Raw genomic sequence first — 24,393 nt, forward strand, 5'->3', positions numbered from 1 at the left:
TGTAAATCATCGAATCACCTGATCCACTCAGAATTATCAAGACCAAGCTCATGCATGCTTTTTTTGGCCATCTAATAGTTATCCAGAATTTACATAGCTCTGTAAGGTTTGTAAAGCATTTACACAGGTTACTTATTTGACCCTCACCACTCTGTGAGGCAGGTGCTATTATTATCTTCATTTTATGAGGCTGAGAGAGAGGTCAATTGACTTGCCCAAGGCTGCCCATAGGAAGTATCTGAGTCAAAATTTGAACTCAAGTCTTCCTGATGCCAAAATGAAGAAATGCTAGCCACTGCACCTCCTAGCTATTTATGTAAAATGTTAAGATACAAAGAGTAACTCAAAAATAAAAATATAAGCATAGCATGGGTGGAGAGTGTAACATGGGGAGACTGACCTTCATAGGGCCATGCACAGATTCTCTCTGCTTGTTTCCAATCAAATCTTATAGAAATCTTGGGGAGCTGTTTTCTGGCCATAAGTGAAACTGAGGTTCATATTGTATGATGATGAAAAAGTCTTCTAATTGACTATTGAGCCAGAACCATTCACATAGGAGCTGCTGAGTTGGAACTGAATGTACACACAAAAGGTATGATCCTCCAATTTCTCACTCTTTCATCTGTGGCTTCAAGGAGGCAAGATTGTTTAAAGCTTCTAAGGGTGGGGGGAAGCGTAGCTGTCACATTGATTGTCTCTATTGTTTGTTCTTTCCTGATTTTAGGTAAAAGACTATTCCAAGGTGAACAAGTCCAGACATCAACCTTGTGAATTCAGGAGATCCAGAGGTCTCATCAGAGGTCTGACTAATGACCAAAGGTGATAATGGTGGCCACCAGAAGAGTAGTGGCCAAGAGACGTGGAAATGGCTGCAGCAAAGGGAAGAGACAGTCACTGAAGGACAACAGTAGCTTCAGGGAATGACACCCTCCCCCATCCCCAGACTGGAGAGAAGTGTCAACTAGGAACTCTTGAAAGGCACCAATCCCAATTCGCTGAGGCCTCCATAAAATAAAAAAAGGGATTCTAAGGCCAGGAGTAAAGATGTACTCCTTTATTAAACACACACGCAGGTGCACACACAAACACACACACACACACACACACACGTCTGACTACCAGTATACTCTCCCCAGGAATTTTATGTATACAAGGAAAAAGAGTGCCCCACGTTTGGAATGTTCCCCTTAAATCTTGCCTTCTCCCAGCAAAAAAATCCCCAATCCTTCCAATATATTCCCCATATTACATGTGTTGACTGCCCTCACCATCCTCATCACTCTCTAAGGGTTGGTAGATAGCCTCATTTATATGTCTTCTTCCCCCATTAAAATCTAATTCTATTACCCTGGCCTAGCGCAAGGTGCTGGGCCTATTTTTAGACCTGCTTACACTTCACTGACATAGCCTTTAAAAATAATGATAGAGTGGTAGATCAGTGGAATAGGTTAGGTATGACAATAGTCATCGATTATAGCAATCTACTCTTTGATAAACCCAAAGAATCCAGCTTCTAGGTTAAGAATTCACTATTTCACAAAAACTGCTGGGACAAATTGGAAAATAGTATAGCAGAAACTGGGCATAGACCAATATCTTACACCATATACCAAAATAAAGTCAAAATGGGTTCATGATTTAGGAATAAAGGCTGATACTATAAGCAATTTGGGAGAGTAAGGAATAGTTTACCTGTCAGATTTATGGAAAAGGGAAGAATTCATGACCCAATAAGAGATAGAGAGCATTACAAAATGCAAAATGGATAATTTTGACCATGTTAAATTGAAAAGTTTTTGTACAAACAAAGCCAATGCAACAAAGATTAGGAGGGAAGCAGATAATTGGGAAAAAATCTTTACAACCAATGTCTCTGATAAAGACCTCTTATCTAAAATATACAGGGAACTGAACCAAATGTATAGGAATACAAGTCATTCTCCAACTGAGAAGTGGTCAAAGGATATGAACAAGCAGTTTTCAGAAGAAGAAATTAAAGATATCTATAGTCATATGAAAAAAATGCTCTGAATCACTAGTGATTAGAGATATGCAAATTAAAACAACTCTGAGGTACCACCTCACACCTATCAGATTGGCTAATATGACAGAAAAGGAAAATGATAAATGTTGGAAATGTGGGAAAATAGGAATGCTAATGCATTGTTGGTGGAGTTGTGAACTGATCCAGGCATTCTGGAGAGCAATTTGGAACTATGCCCAAAGGGCTCTAAAAATGTGCATACATACCCTTTGATTCAGCAATACCACTTCCAGGGTTATATCCCAAAGAGATCAGACAAGTGGGAAAGAGACCCGTATGTACAAAAATATTTATAGCAGCTCTTTTTGTGATGGCAAAGAATTGGAAATCAAGGTGATCCCCATCAATTGGGGAATGGCTAAACAAATTGTGGCATATGAATGTAAAGGAATACTATTATGATATAAGAAATGAGGAGTAGATGGACTTCATTATAACCTGGAATGACTTAAATGAACTGATGCTAAGTGAGGGGAGCAGAACCAGGAGATCAATATACATGATTACAGACACATGCTATCTGTAAGGACTAACTTTGATAGACTTGACTCCTCTCATCAATGAAAGGTCCAAAGACAGCCCCAAAAGACTCATGATGGAAAAAGCTATGCACATCCAGAGAAAGAATTATGGAGTCTGAATGCAGATGGAGGCAAACTATTTGCTCTCTTTTTTCCCTTCTTTTTTGGTTTCATTTCTCTTTTCACATGATTCATTCTATTGGTTATAATTCTTTTTTACAACTGGACTATTATGTAAATAAATTCAATGTAAAGGTAAATATAGGACCTACATTGGATCACATGCCATCTTGGAGGGGAGAGGGGAGGAAAGTGAAGGAGAAAAAATTCGGAACCCAAAAGCCTGTAGAACTGAATGCTGTAAACTAAAAATAAAAAAAAAAATTAAAAAAAATAACAATAGCATACATTTCTATAGTAATTTGAGGTTGATAAAATTGTAATAATTGTAATAATTTGAGGCTGATTCACAACAACCCTATAAAATAGGTACTATAAGTATTGTAGTCTTTATTTTACAGGTAAGGAAACTGAGTCTTTGAGTAATTAAATAACTTGCTCATAGTCATAGCTAATAAAATATTTTAAACCCAGGTTTCTTCTGATGCCAAATCCAAATTCTTTCCACTATATCATACTATACCCATCATCATCTCCCTGCCAAGAGAAGACATCAAGGGTGGCTTTAATGAAAGATGGTATTCACCTGTGTAGAAGATTCAAAAAGAGATAAAAGATATCTTATCCATCCAGAAAGCCATTTCTATGAGCATCTATGAGGGAAAGAAGAGGTTTAAGGGAAACCTTGCCTTCAAAGAGCTTAGTGCATCTCTTCAGCCATCTTCGTGCCTTTCCTCCTCACCTCTGACCTCTCTCTTCACCTCCTGCTCTGGTCCTGACTGGCAAGAGTTTTATATAACTTCTCTGACCCAAGCCCACCACACTACCTGCTGCTCTCTAGGCATCTTCATATCATGCCGCCATGTAAGTATTCTTTTTCCCTCCTTTGCCTCCCTGGCTTTCCCCCTCTAGCTCTGGGAACATTCATCAAAGCAACGCTGCCATTCCTGGAAAGGACATGCCTACTAATCTCTCTATAGCTCCATTCACCACCCTTGTGACTTTCCATTCCAAACACTCTTCTCCCTGGCCACTGCTTCCTTATTCCTGCTGTCTTCTCCTATTAGAATGTAAACTCCTGTAGGAGAGAGGCTATTTTTCTTTTTCTCTTGGTACTCCCAGTACTCCACACAGTGCCTGGCACATAGTAAGGCTTAATAAACACTTTTTCATTCATTCTTTCAAGACATTGACATATCTGATGCTAAGAGTTCAGGAAGTTACAAGATTCAGTACCAGCAGGAGAGGCATAGATGATTAGTCCTCAAAGGACTAGGAACAATCAAGTTTTTAAAAAATATGTTTTATTAACGCTTTTAAATATACATATGCATATATATATCACTGTCATTTCTCAATGACTCCATAACCCCCAATATAATCCTCCCTTATTAAAAAAAGAGTTAAGCAAAACAAACTATTAGGTATGTCTAACAATGTAGGCTTCATTTGGCATCCAGAGCTCATAATATTCCATTCCTAGATCCAGTCTCTCCTTTTTCCTTCCTTTTATATTGCTTGCTACGATCTTTGCCTAAACTATTCTCTTACTTCTATTTACTTTGCTCTATGTCAGTTCCTGCCAGTCTTCCCAAATTTCTCAGAATTCTTCATATTTGTCATTTTGTGATCAGTCAATAAACATTTATTAAGTGCCTACTACATGCCAGGGACTATGCTGGAACAGTATTCATGTGCCTGAGTTCAAATCTGACCTCGGACACTTACTGTGTGACCCTCTGTTTGCCTTGGTTTCCAGACAGTTCCAGGCTCCCAGCCTCTGCTTTTTAGGTACAACACGTGTTCTTATAGCTTCCCTGGGAGCTGGATTCCACATTCAACAGATGGGAAGAAACTTTGCATTCATTTACTGTTGTGTTGGTTGTTTATTGTTTGTTGTTGTTGCTGGAGAGGGTTCCAGCCCTTGGGGCTTTGGTATTTCTTTCACTGCTTTTTTTCATTGTTCTGACTCTTACTCCAAAATGATTTTTTGTCATGTTCTTGTCCCACAGGGTCTTAGCTTCTAGTGGGTCCCTTTAATTTTGTTAGTATCTTTTTATTACTATAATTTGTTGGAAAACTTTTTGCTCCCCTAAATAAATCTGTGCACACACACACACACACACACGCACATGCATGCACGCAAGCATGTATACACAGAGTCCAGCTACGTGGCACAGTCTAGTTATAGCTATATTAGTCAACCCAGGTTGTATTTCTTTGGCATTTTGCTGGATATTTATCCTTTCCATAAGAAAATATCATGCAGGATTTCTGCCAGTAGTGGTTTAAGAAATTAGGAAGAATGACAGAAATGCCAGAGGACTGGAGCTGGGCAACCCTGGATGCCATGTTTTAGGAAGGATACTGACAACATGGAGAATGTACATAAGAGCCTGATAAGGAAAAGGAGACTTGAAGCCAGGCTATACACAGATTAGTTGAAGGAAATGGGAGTGGGGGGGGGGGTTGTAGCCTAAAGAAAAGAGGATTTAAGGGAATTCTTGATCAATCAACAAAAATTCATCAAGTACCTAATATGTGTCAGGAACTGTGCTAAGTACTGGGCACACAAAGGCAAAAATGAAAGTCTTACCCTCAAAGAAGGAGGAGAAAACATAGACACACTTAAGTATATATAAAACATATACTGTTTCTTCAGGCAGTGAAAGTACTAACATGCAGCAGTTGGGTAGTGCAGTTTGTGGATAGGGTCCTAGACCAAAACTCAGGAAGTCTTGAATTCAAATCTTGCTTCAGTCACTTATTGACTATGTGACCCTGAGCAGGTCACTTAACCTGTTTGCCTCAGTTTCTTTATCTGTAAAATGGGGATTTAAAAAAAAAACCACTTTCCCAGGGTGATTGTGATGATCAAATGAGATAATATATATAAAGTACTTCGCAAGCCTTAAAGTGCCAGTGTAGTAATAATAATAAATGCCAGTTTATTGCTATTATTATTTAATGAAGGGCTACACTTATTCTGCTTGGCCCTCAAGAGCAAAACTAGCAGCCCTAGGGCGGCTCTTTCTATCAGCAATTTTCCTTTAAAACAAGGCTAATGTATTCCAGTCATAAGTGCTGTCACATCAAGTTTATTTATAACAAGGTCATACTTATGTCTTGAAATTAAACTCTTAAGCTTAACTTGTTGGTAACTCATGCTCTTGGTGTTTAGACATTTAAGAATTTCATCCAACTTTCTGCCCAATCAAAGCTGAAACTAGGGCAGTGTGGCTTGTGTATTGTTGTGGGCTGTTTAATTTGGAGGGTGCTAAAAACATGTGCAGGCTGCACTCTGCTGCTTCATGTCCCTGGTGTCAAAGACCCAGGGTCTTTACCAGAGGAAGAAAAACAGAAGCAAGGAACTATGATATGCCATGTAGTTTCAGTCCCAGGGTGAACACAAATTGGTGAGGCCAGAGGGTATTGAGAAACAACCAGTCCCCAGAAGCCCAGGGATGGCAGACATGGTAAAAGAAAAGGCTAACACTTTTCTCCACCCATCCACCTCCCTCAGCTCTCCACGATGCACCTGTACAGATGTCTAACTCTCCCCCATGTGCTGATGATGAATGTAGTCTAGCCCCATAAAAAGTGTAGCAAAGAGCCAAGCCCCTCTGCCAGGTGTTGGGAGAGTAAGCTTAAGGTGACACCACTAAACTAAGCCAAGCAGACAACCTACCCTGACAACACTGCTGGTACAGACACATACGTACTTACACACATGCACATTTCTCCCCATACCTATCCTTGACAGAGGGAGAAGGAACCCCTAAGAGAGCACCTGGCCTCACCTCCACTAGGTTCCAGGAAAGGGGGAGGATAGCACTGCCCTTCCCCCTCCTCCCACTCTAAAAAGATGATCTGTAAACATGTTTCATGTCATCCTTCCTGGGCAGTTTGAGCTGCCCCAGGTGCAAATATTGCTAGTTACTGCTCTGTCTTAGGTCCTTCCTCCTGTGACTTGCTCAAGTCCTCCACTTTGTTTCCTTATGTAATAATCACACCTTGCGTGATGTCATAGCTACTCTCTTCCATAGCTCCTTGAACCTCCTGATTTTAAAACTAAGATTCTACAATTGGGGCACATTCTATAATGGGGCAAACTGTACCATCGGACAGTGCAACAACTAGGGAAAGGAGATGAGCTGATAGATTGTTCTCCCTAATCATGTCAAAATTCTCTTTAAGTTCACACTAACTCCTCTGCCTGTCATTGAATGTTGTCTACATTGTAGTGCCAGCCCACTCTTCTAGCCTTATATGTTATTACTTCACTCCACATACTACATGTACTCCAGTTAAACTGGATAATTCTTTCCTATGAAAAGCTTCCCCTTTGTCCCCTCCCCCGACACACACACACACACACACACACACACACACACACACACACACACACCCCTTTGCCTTTGTTCAAATTGTTTTCTGATTCTAGAACAGGGCTGTCCAAAATACGGGCCCACGGGCCACATGCGGGTTTTAATTTTCATGAACAAAAAAATTAAATAATAATTTGAATGGAATGCATATTAGATTTTTAAATTCCATCACTATTAAATAATCTCATTGATGTTAATTTTGGGGTGTTTCTAAGCAGCATTATGGACGGAACATATCACATGGCATTTTCAATCAATCTGTGGGATGCGTTCCGTCTGTACGATGCAGACTAGTCAGTATGCACCTACCTTTATACTGTTGTGTTGTTGCTTTGTTGTTCTGTGTTTGCTTTCGCACTTTGTGCCTTCACCTGTTGTACTGATGATGCGCGTTCCCCCACTTTCTATTAGTGTACTGTATTTTTTATTCTGGGTGCAGCCCTTGAGTAATTATTTTATTTTAACGCAACCCTAAGATAACCTAAGGTTGGATAGCCCTGTTATGGAATATCCTTCTGCCCTTTCTTTTTACTTCCTGAGTTGCTACCCATTTTTTTAATGATCAAACTCATGTGAAACATCTTTAAGAAACTCTCTGATCCCCTGGTGAGTAAGAATCATCTTCCTCAGACTTGACAAGGCAGTCCATTGGCACCTCTAATGCACTTGTTGTATAATGTACATGTTTATGTTTATGATTTATCTTCCTACTAAACTGTGAGATACAAGTTTCCCTGAAGGCTAAGAAACTACATCCCCTCAAATGCCAAGCATAGTGTTCTGTATACAGTAAGCACTTAATAAATGTTTGTTTAGTTGAATTAAAGGCAATAACTTTTGACAGTCCCTATTACTATTCTAATTACTGTAACTCTCCCCAACATAAAGTAGGGTGTAGGAATCTCTACTTTCTAGAAGTTTATACTTGAGTAAAATGTGTACAACAGTCCATTTAAAGTCCATCAAAATATATGTAGCTCCCTATTACCTCCAGAATAAAATAAAAAATCCTCTGTTTTGCTAGTCCTTCATAACCTGGCCCTCTCCTACCTTTTCAATCTTCCTATAGCTTACACCCTCTACATACTCTGCAGTCCAGTGACACCAGCATCCTTGGTGTTTCCTACATACAATAATACTCCATCTCCTAACTCAGGGCGTTTTCACTGGCTGTCCCCTGTGCCTGGAATTTACTCTATCCTCATCTCTGCTCATTCTGGTTTCCCTGGCTTTTTTCAAGTCTTAGCTTCTGCAAGAAGCCTTTCCCAGTCTTTCTTAATCTTAATACCTTCCCTCTGAGATTATCTCTAATTTATTTTATATGTATGTATGCATGTATGTGTGTATATAGATGTACAGCTGTATCTCTATATATGTGTGCACATATATGTATATATACACATACATATGTACATATATGTGTATATATGTATATTATATATACCTATATGAAGTCATTTTGTTTGCATGTTGTCTCCCTCATTAGACTGTGAACTCTTTGACAGCAGGGACTGCTTGTTTTTCTATTTGTTTGTTTTTGCCTTTCTTTGTATCTCCAATCCTTAATACAGCGGCTGGCACAAAGTAAGTGATTAATAAATATCTACTGATTTGACTTCACATGTGGTATGCTGAATATGAAGTTGGAGGACCTAGGTTTGATTCCTGATTCTGCTACCTGTATGACCTCAGCTTCTGTGGGCCTTGGTTTCCTCATCTGTAAAATGGAGGTGAGGCTGGTGGGGGAGACTTGATAATCTAAGATCTAAATTTAAAGTTAGATATAAATTTATTTTCAGTCATAATGTGTTTATATAAATTCCTTATACATCTCATATAGAGATGTTTACAAGTCTAGAACTGTAGACTTTAAAGGTCATCTAGTCCAATCATTTTACAGACGAGGAAACTGAGGCCAAGAGAGATAAATAACTTGCCTAATTTTACCCAAACCCAGTCATATTTCTACTATATCATGCTGCCTCATGGGTCCCCATAGAGATGAAATCATGACTCTGTTGAAGCCTTGAAGAATGAGTAATCCATGGACATGTATATACTTTGTTGAACACGCTGCAGTCACTAGGCATATAGAATTTCATGAGATATTTTGGTTGGACAATTCATACCAATTTATAATTAAGATTCTCAGGAGATTGGTCAGCAGAAATGTCAGCAGTAAGTTTAGACATAAGGACGTTCCAAAGGAAATTGTGGTTTACTGCTGTAGGACTTGAGGGGCATCTTATCAAAAAGAAGTGTAGAAAAGCAAATAAAACCACATGGAATGAAGGGGGGGCCCATAAAGTCCAAGGGAATAAAAGGTAATTCTGAATGCAGTTACCAAGCCAAATGCAATGATTTCTTCTGCTTCACTAAACCATAGCTACTACCGATATAGTCCTTTACATGCTACGTGTAGAAGATTCCATGAAAGGAACTTGGAATAATATTTCTTGTATATGTCCCCAATTGGCAGTGCCAAGAGATAGTCATACCCCAGCGTGGTTCACAACAGAAGGAAAGGTGACATTTATGGGGAACTCCATTCAGTGGGGGTGGGAATGAAATGTCAGAAGAGCTCTGGCACCAGGAGGTTTCTGGTGATTTCAAAACTGTCCATTCTTAATACTCTAGAGTCAGAGGATGAACTAAACCAATCCAGTTAGAATTAAGAGTGAGAAATGGTCTCTGACAGTATGCTGAGGACACTACTAGCCCTTGTGCAAAAGTTCCCATTACTCTCTGGGGAGTCAGTTGACTCACTTGGATGCCCAAAGCTGTAACCATGGAATCAGAGAAGTTAGGGCTGAAAGAAACCTTAGAAATTACCAAGTGCAGGAGTCCTGATTCCTCTGGGAGTCTGGATTTCAGGGGGTCTGTGAACATAGGTGAGGGAAAAACTTACAACCTTATTTTCACTAACTTATAAAGGAAATTTAGCCTTGCCTTCAATTATGAATGTAGTCAACAAACTAGTGTTCTGATGAAGGGCCCATAGGCTTCACTAGACTTCCAAATGGGTGCATGACACAAAAAAGGTTAAGAACTTCTGACCTGGTGCAACTTTCTCATTCAACAGATGAGGAAACTGAAATACAAAACGGGAAATTGAACTGCCTGTCCCAGCAAAGAGAAGAAACTTGCCTAAGGCCACGCAGTTTTCTTAAGTCTCAGAATCCAGATTCAAACCTAAGTCTTTTACCTCCAAATTCAGTGTTCTTTCCATCAAGTAGGCACTTGTAGGACCTGTCAAGAGCACCAACTCACAAATCTTCCCTGGGAAATGTCATAAAATAACTATCCGTCAGTCTTAACTATCCCCTGAATGCCAGAAGCACCCTTACTGAGGCATTCACATATGGCAGTAACCAAAGCAAAGGAGTCCAGTTTCTGCTATTAAAACCCAATTACCTTCCACTTTAGTATAGGGTTTCCACTGGTAGTACCATCCTCGAAAAGGCTTACTGTTATACTCAGCACACTGCTGGGCACGGAAGTCCATACTATTGGCTGGACAAGGGTGAACATTGCACAGCTGATACAGGCGACTAGACCCTGAACAGAACTTGCCACCATGTTGTGGTCTAGAAATAAAAGAAAAAAAATTAACACTAATAAACCAAATTAAGCTAATAAATAAGTGGTTTTATCTATAGATGCTCAAATGTAGATGAATCAGACTTGTCTACCCTCCACCCCTACATCTGCTCAGGAGGATGGCGGCCAGATTTGTGGTCCACCCAGCTCAGAAAGAGGCACTGAGAGTCAGTGCAGCAACATATATTTAACTGCCATTCCACTCCTTCAAAAGGTCAGAGATATTCACAAACCTCCCAACTAACCTTAATGATCTATCGCTGAATAGTAGGGCAGGAAGGGAGCTCAGAGATTATCTAATTCAATACCTCTATTTTACAGGTTTTAAAACAGAGGCTCAGGCAAAAAAAGGGATTTGTCCAAGGCCACACTAAGTAGTAGAACTAGGATTCAACCAGGTGTTTTGACTCCACATCCAGAGGGGGTCTTGCCCGTGAATCAGCTTCTCCAGTTCAATTTCTTGATCAGTTAATGAGACTCCCAACAGACTCCTCCCCATTGGCTTGATCTACTGAACTTCACTCCTGGAGACAACCCTCTTTATTGCTCTCCTTCCATCAGTTCCTCCACCCAGTTTGACTTCTCTTCTCCTCTTACTAAGGATACTCAGAACTCTGGCTTTAACTTCCAGTTTACATTTTCTAGGAGCTCTTTCAGGAGGTACTTCCCTTTAGATGTCATCTTAAATGTACCATGAGCAGTAGGCAACGTTCTCCCATTCCCCCATCCCTAACGGAATCACTTCATCTGTGAATTGCACTTTGTCCAGCATGATGGTTTGTTCTTTGGTGCCCCCAGGCTTTTGTTCAAACCCTTGCCCATGACCTCATCCACTCCTTGATCTCTGGCCACCTGAATTCTTACCCATCCTTCAAGTCCCAAATCAATGTTGGCCTCTCCATGAAACTCTCCCAGATTCCCCTAGTCACCAACAAGTCTTCTCCCCCACTTCCTTTCTATGTTAGACCTTGAATAGCATTGTACCTATACCTTTCTTGTAAAATTATGACTTATTTGAGTTATGTGTGCATGTGTAGGATCATGAGATCAATGTGTGCATATATAAGATCATGAGGTCATAAGATTTAGGGCTGGGAGGTACTTTAGAGGTTACCTAGTCCATCTTCTTCCTTTTCCATATCACATAGATAGGAAATGGCAGAGCCAGGATTCAAACTCAGGTTCTCTGACTCCAAGTTCCACTTTTTACCACGGTACCCTAATCTCCCTACCCACAATAGGGGCCCATATCTTTGTGAATCTTTATATCTTGACCAGCATCGAACAGTCAATCAGCCAATAAGCATTTTTAAAGAGTTTAATATGTTCCAGGCACTGGAAATACAAATACAAGCAAAAATAAAGACAGTCCCTTCCTTCAAGTAGCTTATATTCTAACAGAGGAAGACAGTACATAAAAGAAAGCTGAAAAAGCTCTCTGCAATATCCAGTGCTTGGTCAGTATGTGTTGAAATGAATTAACAATGTATATTAATGTATGTATGTATGTATGTATGTATGTATGTATGTATGTATGTACTGTATGTGTCATTACCAGAAGGCCTGGATTCACATCCCAGCTTGACTATATCCTACTTGCATGAGCCTGATCAAGGTCTTTCACCTCCCAAGGCCCTAGTTTCATCTTTTGTAAATGAAGGGAAGTGAGCCAGATAATCTTCAAAGTCCCCCCAGCTCTAGATCCTTTGCTACTCCCATCCAAAATCAAATATTTTGGTGCCCTTGGCCTACATACATCTCTATTCTACAGGATGCTCTCTCTTGAGGAATGTACAGCACTAATGGTTGTTTACCAGACCTTGCAACTCTAATTTCTCAGTTCACTGATTTCCTTCCCTACTTACAAACAAGTTTCTAGAGCAGAGAATCCTCCTTCAAGGATTGAGAGACAGCTGACACTTGACTAGAAAACCTGATGTACCATTCCAGAATTACTGCCTGACATACTTAACTTTTGCATAGATCTGGCCTTGTAACCCTAATCAAAATTATTCAGTGGTTCACTGTTGCTTACTAAATAATACTCCTTTGCCTGGCATTCAAGGGCCTCCACCATCTACCATACCCCTGCTTCACCAGACATATCTCATTTGGAGAGGTAGAAGGTCCTTAAGAAAAGTGTGAGTCTGGGGCAGCTAGATGGCACAGTGAGTACAGCACTGGCCCTGGAGTCAGGAGGACTAAGTTCAAATTCGGCCTCAGACACTTGACACATGTACTAGCTGTGTGACCTTGGGCAAGTCACTTGACCCCAATTGCCCTGCCTTCCCCCCTCAAAAAAAGAAAAAGAAAAGTGTGAGTCTTGGACCTGAGCTTGAATCCCAACTCTGGCACTAATTGTGATCTCTATTCTTCTATCCCTAGGTTCTTTCCTAAGCAATCAAGAGGGAGTAGTATTATTCCTTCCACACACTTTATGGTCCATCTGAACAGGACAGCTCTGTCCTTTGGGATAGCCCTGTAGTTGCGTCTTTGGTCCCACTTTTCTCTATGCCTGGAATACCCGACTCCTGCCTTCACCAGCTGAATTCCTACCACCCTTTAAGGCTCAACTCAAATGATCAGGATGCCTTCTCTTCCACTTAAAATTTTCCCCCTCAGACTTTGTAGAGTACTTTGCTTCTATTCTCTAGTGTGCTCAACACATATTAATAATAGCATTTATATAGCACTTTAAGGTTTATAAAACATTTTACAAATATGATCTCATTTTTATCCCCACAATAACTCTAGGAAGTAGACGCTATTACTATCCCTAATTTTACAGATGCGGAAACTAAGGCACGCAGGGTTTAAGTGATTTGCCCAAGGTCATACAGCTAGTGAAAGTCTGAGATTGAATTTGAACTTAGGCCTTTCTTACTCCAGGTCTGGGGCTTTACCCACTGCACTAACTAGCTGCCTGTATTATTATATATTGCATTTCTCTGTCTCATTCTTCTCCTTAAGCATGAGGTTGGGGACCCTGTCTTACCAAACCTTGTATCCTCCCAATGCTAAGCACATAACAGACATTAAATAAAGAAGTAGCATTGTAGATAGAGCTCTGGACCTAGAGTCAGAAAGACCTGAATTCAAATCTGACCTCAGACACTTACTAGTTGTAAGCCCCTGGGCAAGTCATGTAATCTCTGCCTCAGTTTCCTCATCTATAAAATGGAGATGATAATAGCACCTACTCCCAGAATTGCTGTGAGGATCAAATGAGGGAATATTTTTAAAATGTTTTGCATTTTGCATTAGAGTGATATATAAATGCTAGCTCTTATTAAAGATTTGGGTTTTTTTTGTTTTTCTAACTGAACTTTGACAAAGCAAATATCAGAACTCCAGAAAACCAAGCTGAAAACAATCAATGACACCACACCTGACCACAGAGAGGCCCATATTCTTGAAAGGACACGCCATCTGTTCTCAGCATCCTGGTGCTCATTAGAGGGAGCTAAAACGCACGGAGAGAGAGTCTTCCCTTGCAAGAAAGGATGCGTTGCTGGGAAAAGCACCTGGATTCCGCAACCTAACACTATTTGAAAGTGGAGTCAGCAGGACAGCCTAGCACTATGTTGTTTTGCCAGGACCATGTTTTTAAGACATGCAGGAGCAAAGATTTAAATGCACAACTTCCATTGAGTCAGATAGGACATCTAAACATTTGTGAAAGTATTCCTTTTAGTGTACATAGGAAAACCTTTAGGCATCAGAGGAAACAGAGACAAAACACTATCAGTGCCTGCTACATTTAAGGCCCTGTAGTATGTGTTATTGCTATAAAGATGAAATACAATAGTCCTTGCTCTAAAAAAGCAGGCAGATTAATAGTTAATACCTAAGTGACCAGGAATGTCCTATTCTATTTACTCTGTATGTATCTTAGATACAAGATACATGTTGTCTCCTCAATTAGAACGTAAGCGAGGGCAGGGGCTGTGTTTAAGCATTTTCTTTGGGTTTCCAGTGTTTAGCATAGAACCTAGGATATACTAAGTTCTTAATAAAAGCTTGTTGATTGATTGAGATTAGCAAAGGAGAGACTTAGGCAAAATGCCACAAGGAGACAGAATTCACTTTCACCTGGGGAGTATGGAGAAGGATTTCATAGCGGAGATTGTGTCTGACTGGGATCTTCAAAGAAGAGTTTTAAGCGGGAGGTTAGGGAGTTGGAAAGATACCATTCCAGGCATGATGGGATGGCAGAAGCAAAGGCATGGAGACACAAGAAGGGGGATGGGATTAAGACAGTTGGACTAAATCGTAGAATAAGTAGGAGGGAATCAAAAGAGATAATGCTTAATAAGTTGAAGTAAGATGACAGAGGCTTTGAATTTAAAGATCTGGAGCTAATATTTTATTCAGTAGACAATGGGGAGTCATTGAAAGTTTTTGAGGAGAGTCACACGAAGAGAGCATTGCTTCTGCAATGTATAGAGAACAGACTGGAGAAGGTATAGACCTGTAGAAGGGAGACATTAGGAGACTACTCTCCAAGGAAAGAGCCAATGAGGGCTTGAATTCAGGCAATGATGGTGTGAATGGAGAGGAATACATAGAATAAGAGCCATTACAGAGGTGAAACATGTCCAATTCTCCCAATCAAAAGTTGTCTTTCTCCTAACATCTTCCTTCAGAGAAAACGAAAATGAAGTTCAGAGAGATCACAGGATCTCTTTTGCCTCAAATGTTCTTTGAGCCTCCTGGAGCTCCCCTTTGGCTCTATCATACTGTACCTTGTATTATATGAATTTCTGTCCTCATAGCTCCACATCCCAGTGGCCCTTAATCTCCTTGGGGACAGGAGCTATACCAATTTTTATCTTTGCATCCCCAAAGCTTTGTACAAAATAGGCACTTAATAAGTGTTGGTTAAATTTAATTGAATTGGCCACTGATCGTGTGTTGGCTAAGGTAGAATCTCATATTTTGAATCTATATGACTGGGAGGATTATAGTGCCCCCAGTAGATGTGGAAATATTAGAGAGAGTGGGGCGGGTTTGGAGGAAAGATAAGGGGTTCTGTTTTAAGCATATTGGATTGGTTTAAGATGCTTGCTAAACAGTCAAGTAGAGCTGTCTGGAAGGGAAATGGAATTTTGAAGCTCAGGGTAGAATTTAAAGGTAGAAATAGGAGTTATCTACCTAAATTAACAATCAAACCTATAGAAAGAGATCAGATCACTAAGTGAAAAGGTGTTCTTGACGTTCATAATGAACTATGATTTTAAACAAATTCCCAGTGAAATAATTTCTGTCTGGGGAAATCTTGAAGAATTAAACCATTGCTTTCAGCAAAGCGAAATCATGAGTGATAAGAAAACCTCCCAAGAGGATAGCCTTTTCTTTCCCCATAACAATTCTGTAGGGTAGAGAGGGCACTGTAGCACAAACAGAAGAAATGACTTGTCCAAAGTCATATGGCCAAGATGAGGCAGATTGGGACTATAATCCTGGTCTCAACTTCAAATCTAGAGTTTTTTCTACCACATTTCTCTCGGATGGTATGGCTGGACTCACAAGACTTCATTAATGATGAATGTGAATCAGTGATTCAGTGATCACCCATAAAATGCACAAAGAAAATAAAAGACAGAATGGTTGGATAAACTATAGTATATGAATATAATTATTCTATGAGAAATGATGATTATGAGGAACTCAGAGAAACCTGCAAAGATTTGTTCAAAGTGATACAGAACAAAGTGGAACCAAGGGAACAATAATACACAATGACTTGAATAAAATGAATAGAAAAAAACAACCCCACTATAAAACATCAGAATTAAGTTCAATGAAAAAATGATAGAGAGGTGGTGGACTACAGATGAAAAACAAGGCCTACATTGTTAGAGATGCTCAATGTGTCTTTTCATTTTACTTAACTATACCTTGTTTGAAGGAAGGATTATTTGGGGGATAGGGCTCTTATTGGGGAACAAAAGCAATATAAAAAACATGTATTATGTAAAATATTCAAAAGTGGGGAAGGGTGGTAAAATGAAGCATTGACATGGAAAAACCATAGAGATGTGAAAAAGGAAACTCCCAAGGATCCTTGTGTGGGAAAAGGAAAATGTTTATGTTGAGTGAAGTGGACACAACCACATGCTTCAAATTTAGTAAGAAGCCAACCAGCAACTTGACAGGGGAAAAAACATTTTGTTGGAACAGAGCCAAATGAGATATGGAGAAGGATTAAGGCAATCACCTTGGGACTGTCAGCCAAAAAAACTACTTTTATTTGGGCCTCATATGTAAGTTAAAATAAACAATGTCTTGATTAGTTTTCATTCTGTGGGAAGAGATAAGGAATGCCTTTGGTGATTATTTCTATGATTGAGCCTTTCTCAAACTACACTATGCTTTGCTCTGAACAATGCCCCATTAGAAGGGAGTGGTTCTCAATCCCCAGATAGGAATTAGGCATGAATTCAAATCTCTCTGGTGTCATTCCCTGCTTCTTACCAGCTGAGCTATTAAATTAGGTCATCTATTTCTTTCTGGGGAAAATATTGAGATTGCAAAATGCTGGGGTGTATGCAACCAGATCCATGAAATGAGCTGCAAAACTGTTGAGAAACATAGTGGGATTGTGGTATCCTGGAAGGGTAGAAAGGGTACTGGGATTTGGAGGTAATAGACCTTAATTTGAATCCTGCCAGGGCTACTTGCTACCTGTAAAAGTCAGTCCCCTTCTTCAGGTCTCAGTCTCTCTCCCTTTGTAAAATGTGGGACTGGATCTTCCACATCCCTTCTAGCTCTAAATATTATGATTTTAGGGCCTAGGTTTAAATCCAGGATCTGCCATTTACTACCCATGATACCTTTGTAGGGGTTCTTTACCTAAGACCCATAAACTTCTTTGTAATTTTAAAAAATACTTTTATGACCAAATTCTATACATAAGGAGGCTTGCCCTGTGCATATCTAAATCATTTAACACGGAGGCATCCTGTTTCCCTGCATTCCCCCACCACATGGGTGGGAGTAGATGACTTTGATTGGCTGGACAAATGAAACAGAACAAAGAGAGACCCCACACCCATTTCTCAGAACCAAGGTAAAAGGGGAGAGAGGAGCTTAGTTCATGGATCCTGAGCCATGGCAAACTGTGATCTTCATTCTCTGGACACAACAGGAAAGTCCTGCAGGAAAGAAAAGGACTTTTCCAGGCTGGCCAGTTTTAAAGATGCATGCAGCCAGTCAGGGAACAGAAGGGAGCAGGATGCTTCCATGTTAGGTGATCTAGTTATACATAGAGCAAGACCTCTTAATCCTATGTATTTTATTTTATGTGTATAAAAATTATTCTGAAAAGGGGTCCAAAGGTATCACCAGACTACCAAAGGGGTCCATGATTCAAAAAAAGAGAAATCATTTAATTGAATTTGACGAGTATTGGGGCATTCAAAAGTGAAAAATAGCATAGACTGTGCTATCTCTTAATAGAGGAGATGTGTCCACACTTAAGCAGCATATGGATGAGTACATGATAGAGGCAAAAGAGAGTAATACAAAATGCTCTAGGAAAATTTGAGAACAGAGAGATAATTAAGCTTTTCAAAACACCAGTTTTCTCATTTGTAAAAAGAAAAAAAAAAAGAATGATAATATTTGCACTATCCCATGCTAAATTGTTGTGAATAAAGTGCTTTGTAATCCCTAAAACTCTAATGAGATATGGGTTCTTATTTTAATGAACTGAACCAAGTCTCAAACTCAAAGTAGCAAATAGGATAATTCAAACAATTATTTCATTCACTGTGTACTTGAGTTCCAGTTTTTCCAACGCGCCTCACAATCATTGTGAGAAGTAACATAAATATCACTGCCCTCAGATTACACATGTGGAAACAGATTCAGAGAGGTTCAGCTAACAAGTGTCAAGCAGAGCTTTGAACTCCCAGTCCAATTTGACTCCCAGTCCAATACTCTTTTCATTATATATTACTTCAATACTTGAAAAGAATAATAACACTGATAGTTGACATTGATGTAAGGGTAGGAGAGTTTCCTCCTAGCCTAATAATAAATCCCAGGAGACAGGTAACAAAGGGACAAGGTGTTAATGGATTAAATGAAGTGCAAAGACCATCTCTGCCTCCTTATGAAGTTTTCCCTGATGGCATTAGAGAGATGGCTTGCCATTGGTGGGTCAATGATTGTCCAAGTCTCTGGCCCTTAAAAAACAAGTCTGCCAGCCCTGAGAGACTATCAAGACTGGACTGGAAATAGTTTTGTGAAGTATGATATTCATGCCTCTAGCAGAGAGCAATAGGAGGATCTAACGCATCTTGCAACAGAGCTACCCACCCAGGAAACACCATATCCAGCAGGCAGAGTGAGAGAGGGAAAGAGTTGGGACAGGAAGCAGTTTCAAGGAGAGTGACTCCTGGAAGGAAAGGAAAAAGCCAACAATGAATTCAAGAGAAAATACTCCTTAACAATTGAGAGTTGAGCTGAAAAGAGCAAGGCAAGAGAGGCCATTTGAGGGATGCTTCTAGCAAAAATATGCCCAGGGAGGAAAACTGTGAGAACCTTGTAAGGAAAGAAAGGATGTTAAAGCCCTGCAGTACCAGAAGCATGAATTACTTTGGTCACATGTATTTCCATCAGTGTGCTACCATGTATTCTAAACCTCTTCACATTCTTCCCACTTATAACCATGTATATTTGTGGAAAAAGAGGCTCCAGGTTTTTTTGGGGGGGGATGTTGTATAACAACTCTTTTTATTATGCCATCTTAGTAAATGCTTTTGCTTTGAGCTAGTTATGCCTATTGGTTGACTATGAAAGGTAAGCACACTGATGGGGACTTTTGAGCTAGTTTTAGGAATTAGATTTAGAGTACCCTTGAACCTGTAAGTAGCAAATTGGAGAGGTAGCCCAAAGAGGTAGGTTTAAGGTTATAAAGTGCTTTCTGAAACATGATTTCATTTGATCCTTAAAACAACCTTGGGAGGTAAGAGGTATAGGTATTATTATCCTCATTTTAGTTTTGAGGAAACTAAGGCTGAGGTTAAGTCACTTGTCCAAGGTCATACAGCTAGTAAGTTTTTACAGCAAGATTTTAATTCGGGTTTGGGATCCACTATACTATGCTGCCTAGAGATCCATGACTTCGTTAGTGTCTATGCTACCTACATCAGTGCACATCCCAATCCCTACACTATTCTCAACTGTTTCATGAACTTCTATGGGCAAAAAACTTCCTCTCTGAATTACTAGTCCTTTAGTAAGGAGCCTCTCCATGCTTAGTTAAGTTGACCTTTGGATGACAGATAAAAACAATTCATTGTTTCATCTGTGTTTGAAACTTTTAAAACTTCTTAAGACTTGCCAGAGCTTAAGCTCCACTGTCACCACCTTCAAGAGCTCAGGGCTTCCTCTACAACAAGAATAAGGGAAGAAAATCGTCAAGAACGAATCCCTAGGACGTTCTAACCACACCTGCACACATTTCTGCTCCACAGAAAGAAAATCTTCCAAAAATTGTTCATATTGCTGTGCAAGCCCTCTGTCATTTTGAAGCTCATGGCACTTGCCGACTGGGAGACTAGAGGTAGGCAAAGACTTCATGCATGGTGTCAAAACAGAAGCATGCTAGGGGAGACAGTATGTTATAGTGGAAAAAGCAATGGCTCTGAATTCAGAGCAATGGGCTCATAGCTGGCCTCTGGTGCTGAAGACATGCCCTCGGGCAAATTATTTCCCTTGGACTCTTTTCCTCAACTATGCCAGTATGAGATGGTTGGACCAGATGGTCTCTGAAGACTCTTCCAGATACAGATGTCTGATCCTATGTCTTTTCCCTATCTCTCCAGTCCCATGAAGTCTAAACCCCAGTTTAGGCCATAATCCCTTTACACTATCATGAAGCCATGGGGAACCTCAGAAGACATTGCATCCAATCCCTGTGTGAGCAGAAACCCCATCAACAGCACCCCTGACAAATGACCATGTAGCTGCCACTTAGGTATTCTCTCCTCCTCTTATGAATAGTCCAAGGATTGGCACACAATGCCATTATGATGAGGTTCACCAAGACCATAGTGGGGTTTGGTTGAAACAAATTAGTGATGTTATTGTAAACCAGCCTAAGCTGGGTCACAGTTATATGGGGCATGCCTGTATATTTAGGCAAAATGCATATGATTAAACATTTTATTAATTACTCACATTTCTACGGCGCTATAAAGTTCAGAATGCCTTTTCTTCCTCAGAATCCTGTGAGGTGGATAGAGTAAAGGTATCATCCCCATTTTATGGAGGAGAAACTGGATCTCAGCAAGAAGTGACTTACCTAAAGTCACACAGCTAGTGAGTGACAGAAGTGGGAATGAAACCCAGATGTCCTGACTCTAAGGCCAATATGTTTCCTATAATGCCATCCTGCCTCTGCCTACATGCTTTTCCTTCAGTTGTCTTACTTGGGGTTAGTGCAGTGCCTCTCTTGCTGAGTGATTCCTCCCCCACAGGTCCGTGTGCACTCCGACCATGCTGACCACTCCGACCAATGGCCGTGTATGGGCCGGGGTCCATGTTCACCAAACTTGACACACTGACCTCGCCGACACCACTGTCAAAAGAATAGGGACATGTTTCCCATCAGAACTGGGAAGGTAAAGAATTATGAAGAAAAAGCAAGTAAATGCCTACATGGTAGCTAGAAGCACAGCTATAACTAGGGAGACACAGCCAGGGTGATTTCCCAGGAGCCAATACCCAGAGAGGACCATTTCCTCTCCTTCATGGTCCCCAGTCTTTATTCCCTGCTGTCCTCCCCTGGTCCAAAATCTAAGGGGAAAGGTAAAGAACACACACCAGTGGAAATCAACTTATTGGAACACTCTCTGAACTGCCTCGGTTAACCCTAACTCTACCCCTCCCCCCAATCATGCTCTATTACTTTCCTCATATCTCTCTCACTTTCACACGCACGCGCGCACACACACACACACACACACACTCCCGTTAACTATATTTTTTACCCCAGGTGAAGAGTCAGAAAAGGGTCCCACTGCCCCAAAGAGAAGATTCTTCCTACATTTTAGCTAAAAAAAAAAAAAAAAAGCCTCCATGATTGGGGGGAGGGAGATAAATACACAGAGAGACTCAGAATTCATGCTGTGCATTCTGAAAGCCTGACATCTAGAGAGGGCTTCTCTCATCAATGGGATCAGGATTACATATGTGGGAAACTGTCAGGGCAAGATGTTCAGATAGAGATCCATAAGGCGGCAAATGCCGTCAGAGCGTAGCCAAGCTGACAATCTGTCCATACTGATGAATGAAAAATAAAACCACTCTCTTCTACTTTTTTTTTTCAAAGTCTCAGCTAAGAAAGGTCATGAATTTTTCCAAGCTTGGCCACCACTTGGGAGGGAATAGATACTGTAAAAGCACTGTAGGCTGGGAGGCAAAACTTTTTCAATTGTTAATTTCCTGCTGGGGGAAAGGATTAAACCATGAATGGTTCTACTGAAAATATGTCTCTGGCTCTTGCTTGTTTTTACACAAGAGGTGAAGTAGATTGATTACCCAAGGTCATACACCAAATTAGTGGCAGAGCTCAGACTTAGGCATAGACCTCTGGACCTCTGGTATGGACTTATTTTTTCAACTGTTACTATGTTGTCTTCTAGAAGCTGTTCAACTCTACATTTCTCCAAATCAGGATACCTGTGTTCAAATCCCAGTCTGACACCATCTCTGTCGGGGATCACAGGCAAGGCATTTCTATTCTCTTAGTCTCAGTTTCCTTATCTGCAAATGGGAATAATAATCCCTGCGCTGGCTCACTCACAGAGTAGCTGTGAGGACAGCACTTTGCAAGCCCAAGACGCTACAAAAACATGCATTATTAATTTTCTTTCCCCCACCCCCAGGGTTCCATTAGCATTAGGGAGCACTGTCTTAGGCATTTTTATTATGTGAGATTTCTGCATGACTTAGCACAACTCCATTCTCTTAAATCCTTGGTGAAAAGATTCAGCAGGCTGGGGTTTGGGATGGGCCAGGTTTTGATGAGTTAGGGTGGAGGGTTCAGTTACAGAATCACGGGGAGTGGGCTAGGCTTTCAAATCCTTGTTTTTCCCCCTGAGATGACTTTGGCTTCCCCACTATTTAGCATGGAGCTGGTTGCCAACACTGATTGTCAACACCAAGATCCTGCTTCTTCCCTTCCAATTCTTGCCATATGTTAATTAATTTTTAGACTTTTAATCTTCCTTCCCCAAAGTGCATTTGCCATTTTAGAATCTTCATGAAATCATGAAGCAGAATCACAAGATCTCAGAGCTATATGGGACTTCAGAGGTCATTTAGTCTAATCTAACCCTGAGTAAAGATGTCCTCTACAGCATTCCTGACAATACATCATATCCAATCTTCACTTGAAGATCTCCAGTAATGGTGAGCTTGCCACCAGTGTAGGTAGCACATTCCATTTCTGGAATGTTCAGGAAGGTATTCCCTACATTGAGCTGGTGTGTGCCTCTCTAGAACTTCATAGACCTGGAGCTAAAGGGACCTCGGAAGCCATTTAGTCTCTGAGGTCCACCTTAAAGCCTTCCCTCGAGATTACCTCTAATTTATCTTGTATGTGTGTGTATGTGTGTGTGTGTGTACATATACATACACACATGTGTGTATGTATATGTATGTATATGTGTATATGAATGTATGTATATACATTTGCATGTGTGTATGTATATACATATATGTATATGTACAGCTTGTACATATGAGGCTATTTACAAGTTGTCTCCCTCATGAGAATGTGAGCTTCTTAAGAGCAAAAAACATGTTTTTGCCTTTCTTTGTCTGCTCCATGCTTGGCACAATATCTGGCACAAACCAAGTGCTTAATAAATGCTTCTTGTTGCTATTATCATTATCAATGTTGTTGCCAAGCAAAAGACCATGAATCCATCTTTCACGTGACTGCCCTCCAAAGACTTGAAGGTGGCAACCTTGTCCCTTGCAAGTCTCTCTCCTCCAGGATAGGTATCCTTGATCTATCTTTGTGATTACTCTCTTCTGTATTCACTGTAACATGTCAATGACCCTCCCCAAATTTGACACTAAGACCCAAATACAATAATCCAGATAGGATCTGACCAGGGTGGAGAAAAATGGAACTATTCCTAGTCCTTTAGACACTAGCTTGGGCTTGGCTGTAATTCTGTGTCCAGCTATCAGTGGATCAAGGGGTGACCATATGAATGAGAAAATGGGAAGAAGGGGAGAAGACGGCAAGTAAGAGTGGCCTGTCTGCATTCAGGTCATCAACTAAACTAGCCATTTGCTAGTAATATAATGATGGTAATAATCATAATAGTTCTCACTTCAAGCATCCATGATATTCTTTTAGTGAGCATACTCCCTATTCCAAAACCAACCCTAGCTTCTTCCTGCCCTAGTAAATGTTCATTATGAGTGGTGATGCTCAAAATCATTCCACCCTAATGACCAACCCTCAGGTGATGAACCTCTTTACACTTAGTTAGGATCTTCCACAGGAATTGAAATATGGTCCATTACTGGGCCCCATGCTAGAAACCTTTCACTCTGCATACCACCCTGACAAAGCTTATGCTCTGCTGACATAGTCCAGGCTTCCCCCCAAACCACAACAAGGCATCAGAAGTGGACATCAGCAGAGATGGGCATAAAAGTATATCAGTAGGGGCAACTAAGTGGC

At 40.5% G+C, this 24,393-nt stretch overlaps 1 protein-coding gene across 1 annotated transcript in view; it reads right to left on the reverse strand.

Moving 5' to 3' along the window:
• ADAMTS18 (ADAM metallopeptidase with thrombospondin type 1 motif 18) overlaps positions 1 to 24,393 on the reverse strand; it is a 195,337-nt gene that overhangs the window by 54,974 nt on the left and 115,970 nt on the right. The window contains exons 12-13 of the mRNA XM_036750035.1: positions 21,119 to 21,267; positions 10,491 to 10,663 (exon numbers count right to left, since the gene is read on the reverse strand). Coding sequence (XP_036605930.1) covers positions 10,491 to 10,663; positions 21,119 to 21,267 — 322 coding nt within the window. The remainder of the gene's footprint in view (positions 1 to 10,490; positions 10,664 to 21,118; positions 21,268 to 24,393) is intronic.

Source organism: Trichosurus vulpecula, chromosome 3 (assembly GCF_011100635.1).
Source record: "Trichosurus vulpecula isolate mTriVul1 chromosome 3, mTriVul1.pri, whole genome shotgun sequence".
NCBI lineage: Eukaryota > Metazoa > Chordata > Mammalia > Diprotodontia > Phalangeridae > Trichosurus > Trichosurus vulpecula.